The sequence below is a fragment of the Stegastes partitus genome, unplaced genomic scaffold, assembly GCF_000690725.1.
Source record: "Stegastes partitus isolate 25-593 unplaced genomic scaffold, Stegastes_partitus-1.0.2 Scaffold1911, whole genome shotgun sequence".
Classification (NCBI taxonomy): Eukaryota; Metazoa; Chordata; class Actinopteri; family Pomacentridae; genus Stegastes; species Stegastes partitus.
The window spans coordinates 87,438-114,712 of record NW_007579642.1 but is presented as its reverse complement, the minus strand read 5'-3'; the positions used below and the strand labels follow the sequence as shown (position 1 = coordinate 114,712).

The 27,275-nt window shown below is 40.9% G+C and overlaps 1 protein-coding gene across 1 annotated transcript; it reads right to left on the bottom strand.

Annotated features, from left to right (window-relative positions):
* Positions 1-150: 150 nt before the first annotated feature.
* On the bottom strand, positions 151-27,275 carry LOC103373122 (phosphatidylinositol 4-kinase beta). The gene is made up of 14 exons (XM_008302937.1): positions 27,087-27,275; positions 20,324-20,825; positions 18,013-18,506; positions 16,355-16,792; positions 11,363-11,590; positions 11,014-11,268; positions 10,796-10,902; positions 9,389-9,493; positions 9,181-9,304; positions 7,959-8,072; positions 7,243-7,394; positions 6,943-7,075; positions 6,549-6,669; positions 151-5,982 (listed from the first exon to the last, which is right to left on the bottom strand). Exons 2-14 carry the CDS (start codon positions 20,808-20,810, stop codon positions 5,801-5,803), a joined length of 2,940 nt encoding a protein of 979 aa, XP_008301159.1. The 5' UTR covers positions 20,811-20,825; positions 27,087-27,275; the 3' UTR covers positions 151-5,800.

Sequence of the window (27,275 nt, the reverse complement as noted above, 5' to 3'; positions counted from 1 at the left end):
TTTCACATTTCTGAAAGGTAACTGGTGTAAAATAATTACAATCAACGGTGTAAATGACAGCTAAAGTATCCAGACAGAAGCTCTTTACTGTGGATGTGAGATCACTGGCAAGCTGCAGCAACATCTGGAGGTGAATGTACAACAAAAAAATGTGTAAAATGTTCCTTTATTCTGTTTATTCTATCAGGCTGAATGCTTCTTACACAGCAGAGCGTCACCGGTACAATCAGAGAACCGTGACCATCTTCAGGAGGTCAGAACAGTTTCAGTTCTCTACTGAGTTGCTTTGTTTTGGTTAATAAGCAACTTTTTCCACATTGGTGCTTCAACCTCAAATCCTGCAAGCTGAAGCTTAAAAAAACCCCCACAATAGTCCGGGTCAGAACCAGGTTTCAGGTTTATTGGATGAGTTGCCATGCAGTTAGTCAGGACGTGACAGACCGGACGATGTTTTCTGTACATGATTGAGAACTTCAGCAGACAAACAACAGCACACCTCTGATTGTCAGCTGGGTCTTTACGGGACAAAATAATGTGGACGTTCCTGCTTCTCCATGTGAAGATGCAGATTTACATTCTGAGTCTGAGAGTTGAGGCGAAGAGGAGCTGAAGAGGAGGATGTACTCATATTCAGATCTGGTCGAATGGTGTCAACAAAGACTGACGTTTTATAGATAATTGAAGAGTTTTAAAGGACCAAAACCATCTGGAGTTTAGAAATGATGCTTGGCTAAATGATAAAAATGTTGTTTCAAATTACTCCTCTCTCTTCTGCGCCCCTCTCGCCTCATGAGATGATGCTGTTTCTAAAATACCTCAGAAATCACGCAAAAGTGTTTCCACGTCGTTTTTCTTCACATAGTGAAAAGTTACCATTTTTCGTGATGTTAGCGTCGAAGCCTCGTGTTGTTCAGCAGAAATGCTTCGATTAACTAAAAAAAAAAAAGAGCTGCTGTAATGGATGTAGAGTTAATGGTTTAGTACCAACAAAAGTTTTAAAAAGACAAAACAAAAACAACAAGGATTTTTTTTTTTTTTTTTTTTCTTTACAAATGACAGGAATCGTTTCATTTAGGATAAATGCACTTAAAGAGTTCTTCACATTGAAACTGTTGACTGTTCGGAGCTGATGGAAGGAAGAAAGAAGGCAATGAAAGGTTTTGAGTTGCAGGGACGAGTTTCAACAAACTACACCGATTTCCTCACCAGACTTCAGTCAGAAACTAAAATTTTTAGCAGCTAATATTTTAGTTTTATTGCAGTTTTTGATAGTTAATAGTGAAAATGAATATATGCAACATCAAGGGTTCACTTCAGCTTAAAATTGCTTCTATTATCAAATGTGATCTTAATTGGAAATATATATTTATGTAAGGGAGGAGAACATTTAAGTGTTGAAATTCGTTCCTGAAGCGGTCAAACATCGGATATAAAAGCACTTCTGAGGTCCGAACATCTTCGTCCCTCCTGTTGCATTGATAAGAGTTTGTACCTTCTGTACATCTCAAGGCATCGATTTTCTCACAGGAAAACTAATTCAGTTCATTTACATATTCACACATGGAAAAAAAAAAAAGAGAAAGAACGCCAAAGAGCATTTGCTATTTAAGTTGCTTATCTGGTAAACTTTAGTCACAGCTGCGCATAAAGTAGCAGGCTAATGGTTAGCAGAAGGTAATGTGATGCTGTTTTTACAACAACAGATCTGTGCTTCTCCTTCAATAGTGGTCAAAACATTCAGAAAACAACTGTACAAATTGTCAGTCGTGTGACAGTGCCACCAAACATTGGCTTTATTCCAGTGGGATGCTTTTGTTTGAATCAGTTTGCTCACAAGTCGACCACTTTAGCGTGTTATTGCTAGCTGATTGTTCCTCCTGTCGCAATTAGTGACGCATTACGTAGAACATAAAATTAAATAAGAATAAAAATAAAGTAAAAAGTAAAACGGAAGTTGTAATTAAAAAATATAAGCATAATAATAAGCACTAGCTATCTAGCTAGTCAGTTTTGTGTCACATTAGCTAGCAGAGGCAAATGGTCCTTCCGTTAATTAGTTCCTTTTGTTACACTTTGGTTTGTAACATTCACCCACACTGCCACAAGAATGAAAAACACAACTCCCATCAAAACTTACTGGTTTGTAGAGAATTTCAGCTGAATCACTATCATGCTAATGGCTAATGAGAATACTGATAGATTAAAATGGCAAATAGGGAAAAGTATACAGTAAAATGATATTTGATTTTTTCCAAAATGATTTGTTGCTGCCTCAGCTAGATTATTATCCTGCAGTTGGGTAGTTGTTTAGCTAGTTGGTAACCTTTTAAGACCATCTCCATTACTATTAATGTAATGCTGTTTCACTCGAAAGTCCGCAGCGACAGTTAACTGTTATCGTGACGACGCCGCCGCTAAAAGCCTTGAGTTGAGTGGTTACTTAGCTAGTTAGTCAGAGGTCGTTAGCTAAGTGGTGACAGACCAACCCCACTAATATTACAAGTAAATAGTCAATATGTTTCATGTATAAAACAGACATTTTTCAGAAAAAGGACCAAAAAAAAAAAATCCTGAGTAAATGTTAGTTGTTATCTATTACATTTTTAATGTAGCTATGCTGGGTAGCGACATATGCTATTCTGTTATTTTATTTGAGAAAAATGCTCAAGTTTTACATCTAACTCAGGTTTTATTTCAAATATGAGCAGAAATGAACGCGTCAGTAATTGCGATAGGTAGCTTATTGAACAGTATATTATCACTAGCTAGCTGCATTGTTGCCATTTGATTGTGGTCAATCTTCAACTGTAGTTGTAAAAGGTGTAGTATAGCAGTGACCGTCTTGTTGCTAACTAACTGTAGTTGTTGTTACAATAGAGAAGCAAGCTAGCATTTACAAACCTGAACAAACTGTTTGCGAGTTAACTAACCCAACATGTTGCTGTCTACTAAATGTTTGATAGTCTACCTTAAATGCGGCAATTATTTTAAGGAAAGTGATATTCCAAGTACACAACAAATACACTGGAATAAAGCCACTGCATAGTGTTACAGCGTTAGTTCCAACATCATCATGATCAGTGTTAAAGCAGAAACAGGAAGGTTTTACCTGTCAACACTGACAACACGACTGTCTGAGAAGAACGTTAGTTTTAGTGGACTACTCCATAAAACATTCACATGTTCAGGAAACCGATCATCAACGATCTCATAAAGAAAAATAAAAGCTTCAGAGTCCGTCTCTCTTGTTTAGCCAATCCACAGAGCTGCTTCTCCTGATTGGCCGGCATTTATCACAGGAATGTATCTTGTGGCCAATAAAGAAGAAGCATTTGTTAAATATGCAAAAATCATTAAGAGACTGGCATAACTCCAACGCATCAATTCAGTTCAAAGCGATAAACAGCTGGTGAATAGGGAGAGTGAGGTTTTTGCATAAATCTATTCAAAATCAATAGTTTTATCGCTCAAAGTAAATCTAACCTGTTAGACACCCTCCATGTAAATGTGCCCTTTTAGTTCAACACTGTAGAGTTGTGGTATCATTAGCATCGTTAGCATGTGCACTGAGTGTGTTGACAGAAATATATCAACCACAAAAGAATTTGCTCTGAAATTCAACTCGGACCTAAAATGACTGCGTTCAGAAACACTAAATCACAGATTAAAGAAACCGATGTGCTGAATTTGTTTTCACCAGACACTGGTCACGTTTGCAAAAGAGTTTGTAGTTTATTGTGTTTCTGAAAATCACTTTCAGAAAAAAAAAAAAAGAAGCTTATTTCAGTTTTATGTCGTTAGATAAAGACCTTAAAATAGATCATTTAGGTGGCAACAATTAGCCCTTCATAACATATGGAAAATACAATACTGACTTACTGGACCATTAAATCTGCTTTACATGAAAACAACACTGCAGTTAAACTTCAGTCGAAAACGTTTGGATTTAAAGTTGCCAGCTAATGCTAGCTAGCACTGGACATTGTCTTCTCACTGCTTAGCCACGATATTTAACTTGTCAGGCTGGAAATATTGCTGTGCAAAGAAACAAACTAGTTAGTTGATGCACAGTTTGTACAAGCATTAAAGACTCATTCCAGCATTAAGGATGCTAATGCTAGCATGCATTTTTACATTCATCTTAAGTACAGCTAAGCTAACAGAGATTCAGTTGCTAATTTTAGACGTTTCTTCGAACAAGAATCATCGTTAATGAGACGCACAGATTCTGCAGTTGTGATAAATGTCTGGTGAAAAAACAAAGAATTCAGCACACCGAGGAATCCTCCTAGAAGATAAAACTGGTCTCAGACACCATTCAAACTAGAAAAAAAACAGTAATATTTTAGACATTTTTCTTTCTTTTTTACACCGTTTAGATTTTTTTCTGTCAACGTCCAGAGAACAGATACAAAGAAAACAACACAGAGTTCATGTTGTGCTTTCTCTATTTAGTGTTTCTGTTCTTTAAGAACAAACAGATAAATTCCTTCGGTCACTACCAAAAGCTGCTGGCAGACGTCTTTTAATAGCATGTTTCTGATATGAAGCAGAAGAAGATCAGCTGCAAACAAGCTGCTGTCATGTTGGCTTTAATGGACTCTGCAGGTTGAAGAGATATGACTGATGGCTTATTGAGGATTTTAATCCCTCAATTAATTATAAAATATTAGCTTTATGTGGGTGACTACTGATCAGTTTAATTGCACTACGATCTCGGAATAATGAGACTCCCAATCTTGTCATTACAATATCTCTGCTGATACATTTTCTTGCAAAGACTTGAATGAAAGGAAAGAAAGAGGACGACAAAGCTCTTTGTGCTTAACTCTTTAAAATGTAGGAGGAAATTTAAATAGTAAAGAACTCATTATTATGAGACAGTATCTAACAGTTACAATAAAGCTGTCACATAACTGAGATCTTATAATAACGAGCTGATGAGTCATTTCAGTATTTTATTTTTTAAATCTTTTATTTTTCTTGAGAAAAAACTGCTGGGAGTGAAATCAGTTCTTGTAAAAAGAATATAATTCACCTTTTTGCAAAGTTTTCTGATGACAAAAACATCTTTCATTTGTGTTCGCCAGTAAACTTCTGATGGCCGATAAATCAATTAGCTTCAATTGCATCATTGTATTCTTCAGATTTGGAGCTTGTAAAAGATAAAAGGATGTGAACTAATATTAGTGTTTGATGTTGTGAATGTTTACTTACTGGCTGAGGACGGATCATGTGGCTGTCACATGAGTCCACTGACGCTTAAAAATGATCAAAACACGACAATAAGCCTGAAACCAGCAGTTTAATAGGAGGAATGAGCTCTGTTGTCTGTTAGGTTTGTAGTTAACTGATGAATCATGTGCAGATTTTGGGAGTTCAGCTCAACAAGTGACTACATTAAGTTCTTTCAGCAGCAACTTTACCTTCCAAACTGATCCAGAAACCGAAGGATCCCTAAAACCAGCAGCTGGTTGAGTCGAGTCCAGTAGAATCCAGTCTGTTAGATGTGAGTTTATTTTGTTGCAGGCAGCAGCGCTTTGAATGTCCGTGATGCTTTCAGCCTGTTTAGTGTTTCTCCGACACGGAAAAGTTCCAGATGCTGAATTTAACAAGATCACGACTAAAAACTGATCTGACCCCTTCATCAGATTCCAGAAGAATCAGCAAGTTCAGATCCAGTAAATCCTGTCAGTTCAGATCCTGGTTTCCATCAGAATCACAGATCTGAAGTTTGTAGAGTCAGTCAGAGTTTAAACGCCGTGTCCGAAGGCGTCCTCGTCGTCCCAGCTGTCCCGGGTCACATGATGCCATTGGTGACGTACTGGAAGGAGTCGTAGAGTTTGGTGGTGATGGAGCGCATGGATCCGTCCACCAGCTGCTCCACCAGCAGCTGCAGCTGCTCCTCCGTCAGAGACATGTGGAAACGCTCCTTCAGGCCGCGGATGGTGCTGGAACCGTGGAAGCAGGGTAGGTGGGAACCTGGAGGGGCGAAAAATAAAACAGGAAAACAAGAGGGTTAAGGGTTAAGTTAACAAGAGGAGGACGCTGCTGCTGTGTTTCCACCAGGAAGGTTCACCTGCTGTGGCATTATAATAACATTCTGTTTTTGCAGTGAATGTAGGATTATATTTGTTACCTGCACCATTTCTACTGACTTCAATCTAGCAAAGCTGCAGGGGTCAGTTCTGGATGCTGAGCAGATGTAGATATGCAGGATAAACAGGATGGGAAACGTTTTTTTTAAAAAGGAGGGTTTAAAGCCAGTTGAGCAAAAATAAAAATAAAAATAAAAATAGCCAAATGACACCATTTACTAGCCAGAAACTGTAAAAGCAGAGGCAAGGGGGGGAAAAAAGTGTGAAAACTATCAAAAATATATAGTCAGTCTCCTTTGCTTTGATGTTTGAAGATGAATTAATTTATGTGTATTAATGGATGTTCCTCATTTGAAGCCGTTAAAAGTTACTAAGCTTTAAAAAAGGAAAAGTACAATCAGCTGCAATTCATGAAAGTGATTCAAACTGCAGATGTTACAGGTGTGTTACCTTGCTGCATGATCTCGACTATCTGCAGCACCTTCTCCATGTGTTTCCTGGCTGCGATCAGACCCTGCAGCATCAGCATCTTATAATAGATGAACATGTCTCCGTCCAGACCGCCCATCACCTGAAACACAGAAAATTAAAGGTGTTGAGAACTTCAGCTACAGGTAGATGATGCTTTCCTACTCATGTTTTTAGCCTCTATCTGGTCACATGTAGTGAAATTGGTCCAGTTAAAAGCAACAGAATTGTCTGTGAGCAGCTCCTGTTTGCAGCGTTTCATGGATTTATATAGATGACAGTCAAGGTAAGAAGCTACTCTTTAAACAAAGGCATCAGGACTTGAGTGAATATGTTGAAGGCCCTGACGCTGTACAAACAAACTATCTTTACTCACGTCCACAAACTCTGAGGTGAGCTTGAAAGCGGACGTTTCAAAGCCGAGGTTGCGAGGAGAGCTGGAGAGGATGAAGCCGAAGTCAATGTGGATGATGTGGCCTTCAGAGTCCAGCAGGATGTTCCCGTTGTGCCTGCACAGATCACAGGAGAAGATGTTCACTTCAGAGTTCCACCACTGTTAGTATAGCTAAACACTTGAGGTTGCAGCTCTGTGTAACTGGGTTGGATTTCTTTGTGGTTTCTTTGTGTCTCTGTATTCAACCTGAAGCAGCTAACAGATGATGTCTTGTTGTCTCACCTGTCTTTGACCTGCAGCAGGTAACAGATGAGGCTGTATCCAGCGCAGCTCTGGACGAAGTTCCTCTGAGCAGTGAGGAAGGCCTCGGTGGTGAAGCTGCCGTGCTCCTGCAGGAAGTAGTCCAGCAGCGACAGCTGACTCTGTTTTCTCACCTGACGGATGGGACAAAAGCGTATTGATGTAAAAATACCTGACGTCTACATGAAACATCAAAACTGTAAAGCAAACACTTGGAGACAGTTCTAGATCAGTGGGTAATAACATGAAATAAAGCGTCTGATTCACACAAACTCTGCCTTGAGTCCAGTTAAATACCTTCAGCTTAGGTAGAACTAACAGAAATTAACTTAATGTGAGAGTAGTCCAAGTCAGATTTAAGCAAAACATGATTCAAAATTGAAAAAAATCTACACTTAAAATTAAGTAGAACTCTGTTGCACAATTAGAAATGTATCTCGGTTCTTTTAATTTCAGTTTACATCTATAAAGTTGCCTTTACTAGAGTTTACTAGAGAAACATCCAGTAGCGTAAAAGTGTCTCAGTGACACCAAGAGTTAGAGAATTGGTGGTACATTATCTTCAGAGAAACCCCACAGCATCATAAAACTCTACTGGATAGTAATTTGTCCCTTGAGCGTTTTGAAGGAACCTAATTATTTGGCTCAAGCCAAATATGGGCCATAAATATGCAACCCAGCCCGAATGCCCTCCGTACCTGGTGCAGAGAGACGGCGTTGAGGACAGGTTCAATCATGCCGCTGTCTGAAGACATCACCAGGATCTTGTAGGGTTTGATCCACAGAGGAACTCTCTCCTGCTGCCAGATGGACTGAGGAAACAAACACACATATCAGATCAATGAATAGGTCAGAAGAAGCAAACAAAAATTATGTTTGTTTTCTGTCTGAAAAATCTAACTACTACTCCTGTCTCAATGTAGATAGTTTTGTGAGCTGTCACTCTGACACTGAACGAAACACATCTGCAGATAAATACATGAAGTCATTTCTTTTTAAGTATTTATTGGCACAAGTATGTTCAGTTGAAGCAATTAAAGACAGAACTGGGATGTTAGTTATTGTTTTAAACAATGTTTTTTTTAATGTGATTTTAATAAAATATCACAATTTTAAGTTTAGATTTGGATCATTTTCCCGACTGAATGGCACCACCACAGATGACCATCGCAGAGTTAAAAATCGGACAATTCTTTATATTGTTACAGTTTCTGGCTGATAAATGATGTAATTTTGGTGATTATTTTTATGTAAACATGCTTTAGGATTTTAGATGGTTAAATGTCTGTGAGATTTTTACTTGTAAAACTGAAACCTTTTCAGTGTTCAGTCTACGTGGTTACAATAAAAGGTCTGTAAATAAACTCATGCTTGATGAATGTTTTGCCATCATTACAGCTGAATGAATGAATGAATGTTTAAAGAATAATAAACATTCAGGCTGCAGCGGTTTGAGTTGATTTTCTCAAACCAGAATCTTTTGCTGCGGCTGTGGTTTGTTTCTATCTAAAAATAAAAAGGGGACATGGCTCACTGATGTATCTCCTTTTGCGCCAACACAGTAAAACACATGATGCACACTCCCAGTTATATAATGTCCACTCGTAACACTCACAGAGGAGTACCGACAACACAAATGTAGAGTGGCTGGCAAGACCACTGCATGCCGACTGCAAACAGAAAGATAGAACTGAACACAAAAATTGAGCTACGCAGGGAAAATCCCTAAAACAGTCATTCTGCAAAGCTCACAGTGCGACCTCTCCACCACCTGCCGTGTGACCGTGCATTAACATCACACAATATTTCTACCTATTCATACAGAGGTAGTGCTCTTATTGTCCTATTTACTCAGAGTTAAGGTTTGTTAAAGCTGCTTGCTGGTCAGGTGTCAGTGTCGGTATTTGAGGTGTGTCTGACCTGCAGCTGTCTGAGGACCTGATAGGCCAGCAGCTCCTGCCTCAGGTCGTCTCCACATTTCACGATGACCGAAAGCAACCTCCAGTTGGGCAGGTGACCGTATGGAGAGCCTTCTCTGATCCGCCTGGACACAAACACAGAAAGAGTTACCGCTGCTGCATGAGGATGCAGTTGACAAAGCTTTCTGTGCGTATCTTCTCCAACCCACCTGACTTTCTCCTCCCAGGGTTCTTTGAGGGCGACGGCCGATGGGTCCTCGGGGTCTCTTCTGAACGTGGTGGGAGTGTGGGCGAGGTTCTCCGACAGACGACGTCTAAAATGCCACCAATACAGAGACAGACATCAGAGCTGGATGCTAGTGATGGACGGATGAGTACAACTGAAGCTTCAGGGCTTTAAGCTGAACGTCTAGGGAGCCAGTAAGACTGCTTTAAGAGTTTCGTAGTCACAGTGGGCAAGAAAAGGCAAAAACAAAAAAAAGGGTTGCTCTTTAAGCCAGCGACGCTCTCCCTTGTATGGAGCTATTTAGTGTCTGGAATGGTAGACTCTTTTGCTGAGCTGAAGCTGCTTAAAAGGACATTTTTGCCTAGTTAGCTTCATTCAAAGCAGCTGCAACAAACAAAAATGTTAATTTGAAGTGTCAGTAGAAACTCATGGGGTTCCTCATGTTACAATTTGGGGTCCTTTACAGTTGCAATTTGGTTAAAGCTCCTTCAATTTTTTGTCCAGTTTTGTAAAACTAGCTGTAAGCAACATAATCCTTCATTTAAAGTGTCAACTAACAGTAATGGGATTCCTCTAGGTTCCATTCTTGGTCATTCACAGTTTAAATTTGGTAGAAGCTGCTGTAAATGATTGAATGTCTGAATAGTTGGTACCAACCACCTGGTATTGGGACATCTCTACTCTCAAAGCAACAACATCCTGGATTGAAAGTGTCAGTAAACAGGGGTGGGGTTCCCCCAAAGTTCTATTTTTGGCCCCTTATAAAGTTGTAATTAAGCGAAAATGGCTGTACTTTTATGCTTGTGGTAAATGGACTGCATTTACATAGTGCTTTTCTACCTTAGTGGCACTCAAAGCGCTTCACAATGTTTTCTCATTCACCCATTCACACACATTCATACACCAATGACGACAGAGCTGCCTTTGGGAGCATCTTAGGGTTCAGTGTCTTGCCAAGGAAACTTCGACTGTGGAGGGGCGAAGGATCGAACACCCTAACCTTCAAAGGACAACCGCTCTACCACCTGAGCCACAGCCGCATATGTGGAGTTCTTTTTAGTAAAAGTAGCTGTTAGCAACAACATCTATCTCTCTCTCTCTCTATATATATAGTATATAGTGTTTTACAAAGTTTTTATTGTTTGACAAAGTTCTTATATTTTTGTTTTTTTGCACTGAAAGGACTGCACCTTATGTTTCGTTGTACTTGTTACAATGACAATAAAACAAATCTGAATCTGAATAGCAATTGCTGGCAATAAAATCTTTTACTGAAGTGCTACGAAAGTTATATTTTTTGTCCAGTTGTTTTCAGCAGTAGTGTTCGTCTAGCATTCTTTTATCCAGAGGTTGTAAATATCTGCACCATGTGTGTCTTGAGGGTGTTTACCTGATGTCTCCGGCAGCGATGAACACTGGCTCTTTGCTCTCCAGACTTGTGATGCTATCGACTGAAAACTGGCTGATGTTGTCGCTGCTGCTGGTCTGAGCTTCCGCCTGCAACATACAAAAACTTTGTTTTTGTCCCTCAGGAGACACAGAATAGGCTGTGGGGGTTTACCGGGATGTAAACCAGCACAAATAAGGTTTATGTGAAAAAGTAAATACCTCCACCTGCAGCTGACCAATGTCGTCGGTCGCCCACGCCTCATCGTCATTGTCATAGTTTGGGACAGTGGAAAAACTTCCTGCTCTGTGCTCTGATGTCATGCTGCCACCGCTGTTAGCATTAGCTGCAGCACCACAGTCCAGGTTCTCTGCAGAGCGAGCTGAGCGGATCCTCGTCTCTGGGATCCGGATGGGAACAGGAGATGTCTCGAAGCTGTCACACTCCAATACCTCCACGTAGATGATGTAGGGAGCCTGGAGGAGGAGGGGAGGTTACAGTCTTAGTGTGAACAGTCACATCTGGTGTTTAGGGTGTTATTTACAGTTGTTCACAGGGCGATTCAGTCACCTTGTCCTTGGAGTTGAGGACCACGGCCTGGGTGTGGGGGACCCTGCAGACGTGGTGTTGGTGCTCAGCTGTGGGCAGCCACACTCTGGCCGGCAGCTTGTGATTGAGCAGCGACAGCTCAGAGATCAGCCGCTGGGTCTTTTGCTCTTTGGTGGGCAGCGTGGCCAAACGCTTCCCGATGCAGAGCAGCGACTTGACGAACTCCCTCTGAGGACGAAGACGCTCCGGCTGCAAACAGACAGGACGAAAAACACTTTCAGAGAGAGATTCAGAAGCCAAACAACAACACAAAGTCCCACATATACAAATGCAAATGTTGACACTGAATATCACACATAGGCTTTGAGGACTTTAAATTAAGACCTTTGATTTTAATCCCACAAAACAAGCAGACAATCATTTATTACGCCATGAATTTCAGTGCATCCCTGCTAGCCTACAAGGGTCAAAAGTAGAGGGTCCCTGTGCCAGAGCCCTGCATGAAGTGACTTGTTTGAAAGTCAGAGAGCTTAGTTACAAGAGTACAAAAGCAAACTATCCAAAAGAGATACTAAATCAACATAAGTAGCCCAAATACCAAAAAAAAAAAGACCACAAAAGAAACCCACAAAGATGCAAAATGATCAAAGAGACAAATGAGGACCACAAACAAATGCAAAACAGTCACAAACATGCAAAAAGACCACAAAGAGACAAGGGGAGGAGTGTTTGTCCTTGTCCTTGGGCTCATGGACACGCAATTGTTAATCGTTGCAGTTCTTATCTAGACACGTTTGCAGTTTTTTCCAACACACTTCACTTCTAACTGATGTTCTGTTTCCATCTACAGCAGCAAAAGGTGTTTAGGTATCACAGTATTTAATTGTATTTTGATTTCTGTTATTAACTACACTGTAATTTGTATGTTTTAAAATGTAGCTGAGTTCATAGTTCCTCTGTATGCAAACAAACACCAAGAAGGATGCAACGTAAACAAAACGCCAACCAAAACCAGGCTGTTTATGAGTGTTTGTTCATAAGCAAATGTTTAGCCTGTAATCAGTAAGTGTGTATGTAAACGAGTTACAAAGGTTCAGAGGACAGAAACCAGACTAAAGGCTCTGCCGGGTCAGACAAGGACAGACTGTCGTCATATGATCCAGCAGCTAGTTCAGCATCACGTGGGCTAAACCATCCTTCCCCCACCCAGAACCAGACCGGCTTCAGCCTCACCCCCGACACATGGAAACGTTTCAGTGGAAATCAAAGGCAGGAACGAGGGTTAAAGATATTTACATGACCCAGATTCTGCAGAGTAAACCCCTGAGAAGCTGCAGCTGAAGTCATCTGAAGATTGCACGGAGAGAAAGCAGCCAAAAGTACAGAAATGGAAAAACACGTGCAGGAAAATAGCCTGAAGGCAGTTTTACAATCAAATAATCTTTTGTTTAAATTATCATTTCGCAACAGAAAGAGCCAAATGTGTGCTGCTTCCAAGAAAACGAAGAGAGAAGTCATTTATATTACAATCATAAATAATTCAGATGGCGTCTGGTGCTCTCTCTCCCTCTCTCTGCTGCAGCAGTCCGACTGTAAACCAACACCTATTCCTCCTCTTCACTTCCTGTCCCCAACATCAGCTCTTCTCCTCGTCACCATGGCAACCCTCCCCATCCACCAGGACGACGAGGAGTCAGATATCCAGGTTTTTCTTTCGCCTCCTCGTCTCGTGTTTCTCTAAACTTCTCTCTTGCTGTAATAAGATATGATGCGTCCTCTTGACTTTTTGTGATGCAGGAACAATGACAGACGGAACTTCCCGTCTAACTTCATTGTTGTTACATGAACAATGAATTACACAAGAGGAAGCGATTCAAGGAAGAAGAGCTCTCACATGTACTGAATCTCATACTCAATGTGCATCATATCAGTGTTATGTACGTATTTTATTTTGGTAGAGTGCTAGTTTAAGGCTTCAATCATCAGTCGATCATGAAAATAATGTGGAAAATGTAGAACGTTTCGATTTTCTGACTGCCAATCAGCTGACACGCTACATGCTGGTGCTTTGGAAGTCTTGAAGAAGTTCAAGATGTCGTCGAAGCAGTTTTAGAGGTTTTTTGAAAACTTCTGCAGATTATTGTGGAAGAGGTGTCAGAGGGGCTTGGGTATTTTCGAGAGCTTCTTAAAATTATTGTGCAGGTGTTCAGAGGCCTTCATCATGTTCCAGAGATCCATAAAGAGGTTTTAGCGTCTCGTAATTATGTTAACAAATAAAAATAAAAAAGTCTGGAAGGAGGTTTCAGAAGTGTTTGAAGAGGTTGCAGAAGTCTAGAGGAAATTCTAGATGTGGTTGAAATGGTTTTAGAGGTCTTCTGATAAGTTCTGCAGATCATTGCAGAGGTTTCAGAAGTTCTGAAATTCTTGGATATTTTTCAGGGGTTCTTAAAAGGTGGCTCAGGTTGATGAGGATGGTCCTTAAAGATATTTCAGTTGGTCTTGAATACATTACAGAAGAATGTAAGGAGTTAACTAAGGACGTTTTTGAGCTCTTGAAGAAATTCCAGGTGTAAACTTTCCTGCTGTCTTTACTCCACACTGAGCTGACTTGCAAAGTTCAACAAGGGTGCATTTTAATGTCCTTGAAGTTTTATCTGCCTCAGACGTGGAGAAACTCAAGATACTTTTGAGCAGCAGCACATCGTTTTCTGATCCTGGTCTTATATTTTGTTCGCAAAATCTTTAATGGAAGTACAAAAGAAAGCCCAAAATGTAAATGTCGTTCCCACCACTGCACAGACGTCTGTACGCTTATCTATAATGTCTTTGTGGAGTTATGGTTTTTATCTCAGCTGTATATTCAGTTTTTATCAGCTCTGACCTTTCCCTTTTATTCTGCTGAGGAAACACTGGGATCAAAATCAAACACTGCAGCCTTTCTTTATCTGGGGGTCAGAAGTTCACTGGCAGAAATTAAGGAGATTTTTCTTTTTAAAGCTGAGGCTCTTTCGACTGTCAAAATATAAAGATAAGATCAGACATAAGCGGGAGGAGAAGAAAAACAGAGGAGAGGTTTACAGTTTACATCTGTCGAACTGTTTCTGTCTGTGCAGTCCAACCAAATGGGGCTCTCAGCCAATCAAACTGCACTCTGCGCCTGGCACTTGGCCAATGGAGTCTCTGTCTGCACGTGACTGAACTGCCAGCCAAGAATGCGACGACTGAGTGCAGCACAGAATTACACCAGCAACAGAAACAGCAACAACAGCAACAATAGAAATAACAGCAGCATAAGCAACAGAAACACAGAGACAACAGCAGCAACGGAAACACCAACAGCAAGAAGAGCACACACAACAAAAACAGTAGCGGAAGAAGCAGAAACAACAAAAACGGCAACAACGACAGAAAAAAAGCAAACAAAAACAACAGAAACAACAGCTACAGAAACAACAGTAACAACAATAAATGCAACAGCCGCAAGAGCAGCAGCAGCAGAAAGAAGAGCAACAACAGAAACGACAGCGACAAAAATGGCAAAACAACGGACACAACAACGATAAAATCAACTACAGCAAACCACAACAGTAGATAACACAACAAGTGCAGAAATAACAACAGCAGAAACCACAACAGCATAAATAGGAATAACAGCAACAATTAAATGAACAGTACTGACAGTTGGAAAATATCTGGAATGCAGATCAACTTCGCAAATTAAAACAGTGACAAAAATAAACGTAGCACCTGTTAAGAAAGATTAGAGCGTATCCAGATCACCGTTGTGACTACTAATAACAAATAATAAATGGGATTTATTTACAATATTATATTATATAATAATAATTGATAAGAAACATGGATCAAGCCCGCAACCACTGCTCAGTTAAATTTACAATATCACTAAATAATTGAAGGTGTGTGATCAGGTGAGTCAGGTAGACTGAAAACGGTCTGCAGCTGCTGTCTGTGTTGAAACAGGTGATGAGTGAAGCTGACTAACAAACAGGTTTATTCTGCTGCAGAAAATGACATAACAGTCAAAGAGGAGCAGCTCGGCATGACGGACGCAAAAAGGAGCCGGAAATACAATCAGTCGATCAACACAGGAGGCCTTGCATGTTGTGGATGTGATCAACGGACTTCATTTTTTAAATATTTTACAAATTAATCACTTACTTAACAAGGAAAAAAAACACAATTCAATAGGTAGCAAATATTTGAACTTAACAAGACATGAATTGACTTGTTTAGGTTTTGTCAAATATAATAAATTTTAAATATGTTTTGTTATCTGTTAAAATCTTTATCGCTAAAAATATATTGTTACTTTTAATGCTGGCATCAGTCTAAATAAATGCAGCGGTAGTGCTGAGATGTGTCATTTTAGACCAATGGGCTTTTAAAGACAGGTTCACTGGTTTTCTCAGTTTGATTCATTAGAAATGTGCTTAATTATTTGCAGTCGTAAAGCACACATTACCTTGCTTGTTTATAACTTTGTGCTACAGAGTGGAGCCAAAATTTTGTTTTATTTTAGTTCATTTTGTTGATTTTTTTAAAATTAGTTTTGTGGTAAACAAAGTCCTAGAAAAAAAGGTGTGAATAATTTTTCAGACAAGAATTAAAAACAAGACTGGAAGTCCATTATAAGACTTTATTTTTTCTTCTCGAAGAAGGTATTAAAAATATGTTTGTTTGTTTTTTTCCAGACAGGAATTCCAAAATAGCAATTCCAAAATTTGATCGTTTTTTGGCAGCATGCAAGCATATTATTTTTGAGCGCATTTGGTGGCCTTGTGTGTGAAGAGGTACCCGAGTCCAAATCTAGTTTTGATTTCGTTAACTTGTTAGTTTTGTGGAAAAGATCCACAAATAAAGTCGTGTTTATTCACATTTTATCTGGTTGATGGTGTAAATGGGAACTTATTGGCTGTGGGGTTCAGTGGGGGCCACAGCAGATTTTTACTCAAAGGCCTTTTAACAGGATGTGACAGTGAACATGACCCTCACCTCCTCATGAACCGCCTCCACTTTTGGGTTACTCCCTGTCCGTCGGAGGCCGGCGCCAGGCCCGCTGCTCACCATGGTGGCGTCTGACTTAGATCTCTGGTGGGTCCTCCTGGACGGGGACATGAACACCTCCGTCTCCCCCTGCGAAGGGCTGTCCGGGGTGGGGCCAGCCATGGACGAGGCCTCCACATTGCTGCTGTTGTGCCTGCGGTGACCGCGGCGGTGGGATGGCGAGGACAGCGGGCTCTCGGAGACCGAAACAGATCGTGGAGCATCGGACGGAGGAGCAGGAGGTTTGAGTTCATCGGACAGGATGAGCTTTCGGAGTTTGGTGCCTCTGGAGTGACGCTGGGTGGAGATGTGCATGTCGGAGGAGTAGGCGCCCAACAGCCAGGCCGTCAGCAGAGAGAAGGTGATACTGCCTCTGCAGCGGTGGATCTGTGGTGGAGATCAATAACAACAGTGTCAGCGTTAGCTTCTGAACCCACTGCAACCTTCAAAGTCCTCCCAGCAGTCTCTAATCCAGAGTTGTTTAGTTTGGTCTCAAATATACAACCATATTTTTTCTTAGGGTGTGAAACATAAGGGGCTTTTTTTTCAGGCAAGAATTCCAAAATAGGACAAGAGGTTATATAAGACTAGATCCTTTTGTAATATTTGTATTAATGTTTGCATCACTCAAAAAAAATTAAAAAATACAAGTTCTGCATTCACTGATTTGAGGTGATTGACTATTTAGAAACATGCTCAATTATTTGCACTAAGCACATTATTTTGCATGATTAGAACACTATGTGGCACCAGATCAGAGTCAAAGTCTTGTTTTATTCATGAATGTTTTGTGGAGAAAGGAGCTCGAGAAAAGAGGTGTGAAAATCTGGGGGTTTTGGATCTAAGAATTACAAAAAAAAAAAAGACTCAACGTCAAATATAAGATTTTTTTATAAGATTTTTTTTCTTTCTGGAAAAAGGTATTAAAATAAGTTTTTTTAAGGCAGAATTTTCAAAATAATACTAGAGCTCAAACATAATACTATGTGTATGTATATTCTAAAAAGATGCAAAAAGATTGGAGGGGTTTCAGGTGGTAATTTCCAAAACAAAACGAAGTGTTTTAATGTTCATACTGTTGTAGTGATGAAACATGTCGGTCTAGTCCCAGGGACCCTGCACCCTGTTATGGAAAGTTAGGGGGTTTTGTCTTCAGGTGGGGATTTCAAAACAAAACTAGAGGTCAAATATAAGATTTCTGTTTACATGTTCTGAAAAAATTAGGGGAAGTCTTATATTTGAGGATGAGACAAAAATATGTTCACAGCTGATACAGTGTTTAAACGTAACAGAGACGGTTGCAACAGAGGTTTGTTGTTTGTTTCAGAGTCAGAAGTATGAACTCTGAGTGTTTGCTCGTCCAGTTTAATCTGCAGGAGTTTCTGAAGGTTCCTGTAACAGGTTTTAAATAAATTAATAACAAGTGAAAGCTCAGAGAGTCTCCTGGTGTCTTTACTGCAGGAATGAAAGAAAGTGTCTCAACAGGATGACAGTTAAAGTGTCTTTTTTTTTTAAACAGGCAAAGCAAAAAGGGGGTTGTCTTATTGTCAGGGTAGTCCTATATTCAGGTCAGCCCTGTAAACTCAAACCACGCGTGCGAGGCTCACCAGGTAGGGTCTGATGGCGTCTCCCACCTCGGTGTCCATGTGCACATACATATTGAGCAGCTGGGGCAGGTAGAAATCCACCTCGCTGTCGGGGAAGCTGAAGAGGCGGTTGCCAATGTACGCCTGCACCCCTGGCTCCTTTGACTTGTACAGGTAGGAGATCGCCATGGAAACATCGAACAGCTTGGACTCAAACAGGCGAAGCAGCCACGACTGTTTGGACGACGAAGGCGAGGAAGACTCCGGCCGAGGCGTAGGACGTGCTGGGTCCTGCTGGGATGAACTGCCTTCTCTTTGTCCTTCCTCCGCGTCCTCGTCTTCTTCCTTGATGGAGCTGGTGTCAGGGTTGATGTGCCACTGTGGACTGCAGCGCTCTGTGACGTCTGCGTACTGTTGTTGCTGTTGTTTATCATCCTGTTGTTGTTTGTTGTCGAGCAGCTTGACTTTGAGGAGCACTTCCTGGCAAGCCTTCAGGGCTACCTCGGGGTCGATCACTGGAAGCAGAAAACAAAGAAGTCAGAGAAAGTAGAAGTCTATAAAATATGTAAGAACAGTTTATGGGTGTTTTTGCTTCCGTCACATTTTTCCTCCCTGTTGGCTCACTTTTCACTGCAATATAAAGTCCCGCACCTCTATGGAAGCAGCACAACCATGACTAGAAGTAGAGAGAAATTCAAAAATGCCATCTGTGCAGTATGAGCAGTTATAATGGCACAAATCCTAAACAAGAAGGAAAATCGTTGATTACTTATTCTACAAAAAATGTAAAAAAAATAAAAATAAAAAAAAAAAAAAGAAGAAGAAATGGAATCAACGTACAAAAATTTTCCAAGTGAACACAGGTGCTACCACTCCTGGAAAAAAATGGGGGCTTCACATGTGCTACATGTTTTACTATTTCCATTTTTGCATCCTCTGCACTCTTCACACTGCTCTGCACATTAACTCCAGAAAGATATTTCACCACGTTGAATGTATCTTGCAGCAACTTGCTAACAACTTGCTCCTCTGTTTACCTATTTAATAAGCAATTAATTTAGAGAGTTTTTTTTCCCAAATGAGACATAGAATTAGGTAAGTTTGATGAAACATCGTGACTTTAAGCTTAGATTTGGTTGCTTTCACTGATAGAACCGCATGTTAAAGATGATACAATGAGAACCGTTGGAAAGTTGAACATGTGATGGTTTTTTTTGGGGGGGTTTTAAAGTTTTTTTTGGCTGATAATTTTGTGTAATTTTAGCATTTATTTTAAATAGAATTGCCCGTTAAACCGCTGCAAGGTGGCACAGTTGGTTAGCACTGTTGCCTCGCAGCTAGTTTGCATGTTGTCCCCGTGCAGCGTGGGTTCTCTCCGGGTTCTCCGGCTTCCTCCCACACAGTCCAAAAACATGTTGAGGTTAATTGGTGATTCTAAATTGTCCGTAGGTGTGAATGTGAGTGTGCTTGGTTGTCTGTCTCTAAGTGCAGCCTTGTGATAGACTGGTGACCTGTCCATGGTGTCCCCTGCCTTCGCCCTACGTCGGCTGGGATAGGCTCCAGCCCCCCTCCCATGACCCTAGTGAGGATTAAGCGGTGTATAGATAATGGATGGATGGATGCCCGTTAAACCCATCAATGTGTTTTGGTGTTCAGAGGGTTAAAGGCCTGGAGGCTGCACCTGAATCAGGTTGCGTGTCCAGCCAATGAGGCAGCCGGTAAAGGCTTCAGAGTCACATGGCAGGTCAAAACTACTGAACTAGTTTTACAAGTGTCTCTAGCATTACAGAAGCTAAACTCGTACCAACACGACACAGCTCACCTCTGCAGCACCAGATCTGGTACCAAATTCCTGCGCTGGAATTAAGTGGATCTTCTGGGAAACTGTAGAAGTAAGTTTAGATATTTTCATGGTTTGTTTGGTGATGGAAATTTATTGGGATAGCATTCTTCCAATTAAATTTTTTTGTTCTTTTTTTCGTGAAATGAACAAAAAATGTGCTAGTTTGGTTGTTATGCAGCCACCTGTCTCTTCCACTAGTGACCGATCTGTGGTTTTGAGCATTGTCCACCCACAACAACATGTGATTGGTTACACTTCATGAGTAACAGCTAATCAACAGTGAAAGACACAAGTTGAAAAGTTCTTTTTTAATTACATATGTAGAACATAAATAAATGAAGCAATTTCAATTAGGTACTGTGTTGAAGTTTGTGTGAATCTGAATTTTGACACTAGCGTTTTTATTTTTATTCTGAATACCAATCAGTTCCGGTTGTCGGACTCCTTGATTGCTCATAATCAGCGCTTTACTTGTAACGTCCTTCTTACCTTGGTCAACCCCCAGGTCCATCTCCATGGCGTCCTCTGAGATGACGTCCAGCGGTGGACTGGGTCCTCGCGGGTCGCCACCGCTCGACATGCCACTGCTGCCGATGCCCTCGCTGGCGCTGCTGCTGCCGAGGCTGCCGGTGCTGCCGATGCTCCCGCTGGGGCTGGAGCTGCGGGGGCTGGCGCTGGGGGAGGACGGCTGCTCGCTGTGGGAGGGCGGGGGCAGCTGCAGCTGAGGGCGGGGGTGGTGGTGATGGTGGTGGTGATGATGATGATGGTGGTGGTGAGCGGGGCAGTCTGAGGAGCTCTCAGAGCAGGAGGAGGAGGACGAAGATGAGGAAGAAGAGGAGGCACTGGAAGGAGAGGAGGGGCAGGAGAAGGTGGTGGGGGAGGAGGAGGATGCCGGGGGAGGGGGCTGGGCGGAGTGGGAGGGGCTCAGGTGGAGCGGCCGCAGAGCCGGGGACAAGGACACCTCAGCGTCCGCCATGTTGGACAAGCAGGCCTAAAGAGAGACAAATACAGAAGATAAGAAACATTCTGGCATTTTGATAAGAAGCAAAGGTTGCACAGCTATTACATGAGACAGGTGCACAGGAGATAAGATAAGATAAGATAAGATAAGATAAGATAAGATAAGATAAGATATGCCTTTATTTATCTCACAGTGGAGAAATTCACATCGTTGATAGCAGCATTCAACAGAGGTACACATATACGAGACAGGAAAAAAATAAAAAGTAAAAAAAAAATTAACAAATGTACATATAAATATAAGAAATAGTGCAAACAAGGAGAGTAGTAGAGGATGTGCATATCCAAAAGATTCAAACCCAAGCACGCTGTCTGATATGCAAAGATACATTTATTAGCACAACAGATCAGTACAAGACCTTCATCAGTCAAATAATTTGGTACAAAGAAATAAGCCATCTTAAATAGGGAGCGGTTCTGACTCCCCTACGAATGAACACACTCCTCATACCCTAGGGAGGTATTAAACATCAATAAACTATTTTCAATGCCAAATGGAACATGAGAATCATAAATATTACCACTAAATATTTACTAGGTTAAAATCCTAGGACATAAATGCTTAAAGTCTGGTGCATTCTCAAAAGAACGTTGCATTATACGTAAAAAGAACCTGCAACTTACAGAAATAACCTCAAAATATTTCAATCCTTTAACTACACCTGAAAGGATCAACAAAAAGCACATTATCCATTTTATCAGGCAGAAATTATAAAAACAGAGGCAACTGTCTGATTTTCAACTTCTCAACATTTCTTGACCCACTCGGATGCTGTTATGTCAGGAAACTTCACCAAATCTAGTCTTAAAATCATGATATCCCATCAAAATTGCATGTCTGTATGTGCACAAAACGATATCAGCATTATATTATATAATAGATATCCATCTCTCTGAATATTTGCACCAGCAACTGACATTCGTTTGACCACAAACTCTCAGAAAGACGGAAAAGCTGCAACAACGTCTGTCAAAAACCCCAAAACCTCATGAGACCAGATTCAATACATTTTCTCTGACTGTTGTCTGTGTTGAGTCTCAGTCATCTGGGTCATTCTCAGAGCTTCTGTAAAAAGCAACTGCACCCCTAAGATGAGAGGTGAAACATCTTCAAGAATCTAAGAAAAGTCTGGCTGCGTTTTACTGAAGCTTCTGGGACTCAAGTTTGTTCCTTTACCAGAAAGGAGCGGCTCTGCTTATCTTCAGCATAGCATTTCCTTTAAGATGACATCTCTCATTTCAGACGTCTTTGTTCTTTTATGATGTAATTTATTACCAGCTTAAAATCATATCTGAGAAATTTTACAGTTTCCTTCGTGTCCTGTCATAAAGTCTGCTGTCACTTCTCTTTCATGTTTTTATTGGTTTATAAATTTTAGCTATTTTATATCTGAATCACCTTCACTGTTGGAAAACCTCCCTAAAGATGTATCGAGCAATGAAAAGAGAAAACCGTCACAAATAACCTGTAGATTAATGAATAACACAATCACACAATAAGAGTCATGTTTGCCAATCTTAACACGTGAATACTAGCGTGGGTAAACATCAGGAAGCTCTGTGATTGGCAACGTCTGATTTAATCTACTTCCTGTTCAGCTGAGATGACAGGTTGGTGTGCAGGCGGGAGAACGTTACATAACACACATACACACACACACATACACACACGCGCACATACACGACACGGAGCGGCTCATACAGAGCGTCTGTACACGCCTGTATGTGCATTAACTAATTCCAGAATGCTTGAGGATGAACAGTGTGTGTGCAGCCGATGGTTGTTTTCAGGACTGATTCATCTCCAGATTGTTTTCTCACTTGGTTTCATCTATTAAACATCCCAAACCCTGTGTCTTATTTTGAAATCCTGCGAGGCAGCCGCCGACACAGCGAGGAGGTCTGACAGGAAGTCATCCCTGTTGTGTTTGTGTCGGCGTGTCATCGGTGTGACGCAGATGATGAGCATCATCATCACCACCACCACCACCATCATCATCATCATCATCATCCCAGTGAGCGTGTGCAGTCTGAGGAGGCGTACTGCTTCTATTTTCTTTTCCACCAGCTTCACGTTTCCTCTCCTTGTTCTCACATCATCGACCTGCTGACACTCACCTCTGTTCTGTTACCATGACGATGCTTTCATAAAGGTTTCGTTTCCAGCACGATGCTTTCTACCTAAAGGTTCTGTTTCTGCGCTAACGTTTGTTGAAAAGGTTTGTTTCCATGATGATGTTTATTTAAAAAAAAAAGGGGGGGGTCCTGTTTTCGTGAAGATGCTTTTTATCAAGAGGTTCTGCTTTTCTGTTTTTAATGCAAGTTTCTTTTTCCATAAAAATGCATTTTACAAAGCCTTTGTCTCTGCGACGCTGCTTTAAATAAAAAGGCTCCATTTCCACAATGATGTTTGTCAGAAACATCTTTGTTTTTTTGGGGAGGTTCAGTCATCATTACGCTTTTTATGGGAGGTACTGTTTCCATGATGATGCTTTTGCAGGATGGTTTTGTTTTCATGATGATGCTTTCAATAAAAGGTCCAGTTTCCGTGACACTGCCTTTCATGAAAAGTTGTACTTCCACGACGATCATTATAAAAAGGCCTTTCTAGGACCATGCGTTTTATCAAAGTTTCTGTTTCTGTAATTATTTTCATTAAAAGGTTCCGTTTACATGACGAGATATTTTACTAAAAAAGATTCTGTTTCTGTGACGATACCCCTACACTGACCTGCTGCGTCGTCACTCATCTGCAACTCCAAACAAACAAAACGACTTGTCATTTTGTTCTGTTGCATGAAATTCATCTTGATGCCATAAGTCCCGCTGCAGGTCTCTGACTGAAGATTTAAGATTTAGAAAAATCTGACAACTGATTTCTTACACGAAACAACAACTACATGCAACTCTGAGGACGGGTTTTAAGAAGACGAGGCAGTTTCTATGTTTTGCACTTAAATTGCCGAAAAACTGACAATCCTAAACGCATCATCGGCAGACCTTCATTTGATGCAGCTCTTCGTACACGGCGCCAAAAACTTCTCAGCTGCTTCAGCTAAAAATCTGCCAACGACCACAACTATTGGAGATTTTTTACGAGGACCAAAACCCCCCTGATTACATCATCATGGTGACATCATTATCAGGGCCATGTCAAGAGGAGACGCTGATCACACACAGCTGAGCATGATGTCATCTCACTGCGGAGATAGAGAGAGAGAGAGTGTGTGTGTGTGTGTTTGTGTGTGATGGTTTCCAGATGTGGAGACACACACACACTCACACACACACTCACACACACATACGGTCATTGCTATGGCGACGGTGTTTACAGAGGGAGTGTGTGCTGTCATGTTTCTATCAGTGCAGCTTTGCCACAAATTAAAAACGTGCAGCTGTTTCTGCTTGGCTCTGTGATTTCCGACGCTGAACTGAGTCCCTGAGATTCAAATCTGCTGCTTGAACAAACAACTGACGTCTGAACCGTGGAGAATCGTCGCTGCGACTTTTCACTGTTATCTGCTGCTTTTACTGAGTCAACAATTCATTGATCAATCAATTACACTTCTGGTTCTGTGACAAAACTGCAGCGAAAACCTGAAACTGTTGTAGTTCTCCACAATAAGTGAGTCCAAATGGCAGAAAGTTGCAGTGGAAACAGAAATAGTTTACGGTTACTACTTAGCTGGCGTTCTGTGGTTGGTTTTTCACTGCTGGTCCATCAGGAAGATACTTTTAACGTGGATAGAGGTGTTTGCAGAAACTGGAGCTGCAGTGCTTAATCAATTATTTGTCAACTTTTACATTAATCTCCAGCTTTTTTGATAATCAGCGTAATTTTTCAAGGAAAAAAAGTCTAAATTCTGTGGTTGCAGCATCCTAAATGTGAGTATTTTCTGGTTTCTTTCATCCTCCATGACAGTAAAATATCTAGAATATCTTTGGGTTGTGGACAAAATAAGACACTTGTCATCTTGAGCTACAATTAATCAATTAAACAAGAAAATAATCGCCAGCAGATGTGATTGTTAATTGCAGCCCGACTAAAAGCAAGCTGAGACACCTCTTGTAGAAGCAGGTTGATTTTGAAAAAAAAAACATGTTTTTAAAAAAGTATTTGGCTTCTAACTGCATTTATGTGACTGTCCTGCAGAGTTTTGACACAGTTTTAATATATGAAAACATGATAATGACTTTAATTCATCACAAAAAAAAGAGTAAAAAACTGAATTAAAAACTGCATTTGAAAACAAAATACTGGACATCAAAACGCAAACCCTACAGCAGAGGAGTGAACTAACTACTGTCTTATTAAAGTGTCATCAAAAGGGCTCCTGATTAGTGAAATCTTATTTAACATCTCCCACACGTATCAGATTGTGGCTGTTGTCGTGGGAAAGCTTCTCAATAACACCTGAATAAACCTTATCAGAATATTTTCCACCGTTGGAGCAGAAACATACATGAAGCAGAAAAAGCATTCATGGAAGATGGTTTTCACAGACGGGCATTAAACGCAGCGTCCCCCTCTGTGATGGAGGTGGTTTGACGTGTGGCGATTCAGGACCAAGTGTGAAGTTTATCAGGTCAACATCACAGCTGAGCGACCACAGATTCAGTCCACAAACTTTACAGCACAAACAACAAGCTCGCAACAACAGGAAAGTGTCGGCCGAGAGGTCTCTCCCTCGATGTTCAAAGCAAAAAAACTGAAACATCAAGTTCATTATTCTGCAGGAAAGTAACAGCTCATCGACTATGCAGTTGCTCATTATCAAGAATCTTTAATGAAGCCAACATTTCTCCTTATTTTCGGTGATAATCTGTGCGTTCAATTTTTGGTTGTTTAACTTCTTTTTCACCATCACATTTAGGTTGTTTTAGTCTTTGTGGTGATTTGGGGTTACATTTGAATTATTTTACATGTTTTTTGTGGTGAGTTTGGGTTACATTCAGTTTATTTAGCGTCTTCTGTGGCTGGTTGCTTTTTAATCATGTTCGTTCTTCGTCTCTGTGGTAATCTAGCTTCGCATTTTGGTTGGCTTTACATCTTACATTTTTATTATTTTACATGTTTTAGGGTTTGGTTTGCGTCATTTTATATGTTCCTTTCGCTTTCAGGTCTTCGTCGTTGTTTAGCTTCACATATAGGTTGTTTATTTGTAGTAATTCTGAGTTAAATTTGATTATTTTACTTTTTTTTTGTAAGTTGGGGTCACATTTTAATTTTAAAAAAACCTTTCCGAGGCTGTTTGCTTTTAATTTTGGTTGTTTAACTTCATTTTGTGGCAGTTTAGCGTCACATATAGGTTATTTTAAATATGTTAGTATGGGTTACATTTAGATTTTTTTCCCCCACATCTTTCTTTGGCTATTTGCTTGTAATCTCATTGGTTTTACACTTTCATTGTTTAGCTTTGGTTATTTCATATCTGTTGGGGATAACTGTCGCTTACAGTTTCATTACCTTACATGTTTTTGTGGTTAGTTTGCATCACATCCTGGTCGTTTTACATCCCTCTGTGGCTGTTTGCTTTTAATGCTGTCAGTTTAACATCTTTGTGGTCATTTTTGTGTCACATTTCAGTCATTCGATGGCTTTTTTTTCTGGGTATTTGCATTTAATACTGGTCGTCTCACGCCTTTATGATCATTTTACATCATTTGGATGAGATAGCTATAGGTATTACATTATAGATAACCTGCAGGGCTATCACACAGGTTAGAATTAGTGATCATAGCTCACTGAAGAGATATTGTGCAGCTTTTATAGATATACTGAAGAGATGCTGTACAGATTAAGTTGTGCCATTGAAGAGATACAGCAGAGATCTTGGATAGATTATATAAACAACGCGAGAAGATATTTCAGGGTATTATATTGGAAAAATACTGCAGTTATTACAGAGGCTAGCATTAGAGTTGTGGAGCTGTTGTAGTGGCCATGTAGCTCTCTGTACAGACGCTACAGATGCCAGCAGCAGCAGGAGGAAGAGGAGGAGGAGGAGAGCCGCTCCCTCCTGATGAAAACAAACCGGAGGAAGGAGGAGGAGAGCCGGGCTGCAACAGGCCCACGGCCCGGGGATTTAACACCGGATTCCCCCCCTCCCCGAACACCACAAACGGCCGTCGGCTAACGGCTAACAAGCTAGCTCCATCGAGCAAACACAAACGAAACGAATCAGAAAAACGGAACGAAGGAAAACCGACGAAGCAGAAGCAGCGGACCTACCCGGGTACCGACGCGTCTTCACTCCGGTGGAAAAGCTCCCGCACTCGGGAATTAGTCCGGTTTTCGTCCCGGGAGCGGCCAGGTCCGGTCCACGTCTTTAATCCGGGTCTCGGAGCGGGCTTTCAGGCTCGGAGACGATCCATCTACTCCGGGTTTGTGGTTCGGCTGGGCTCGGCTCGACGGTGCCTG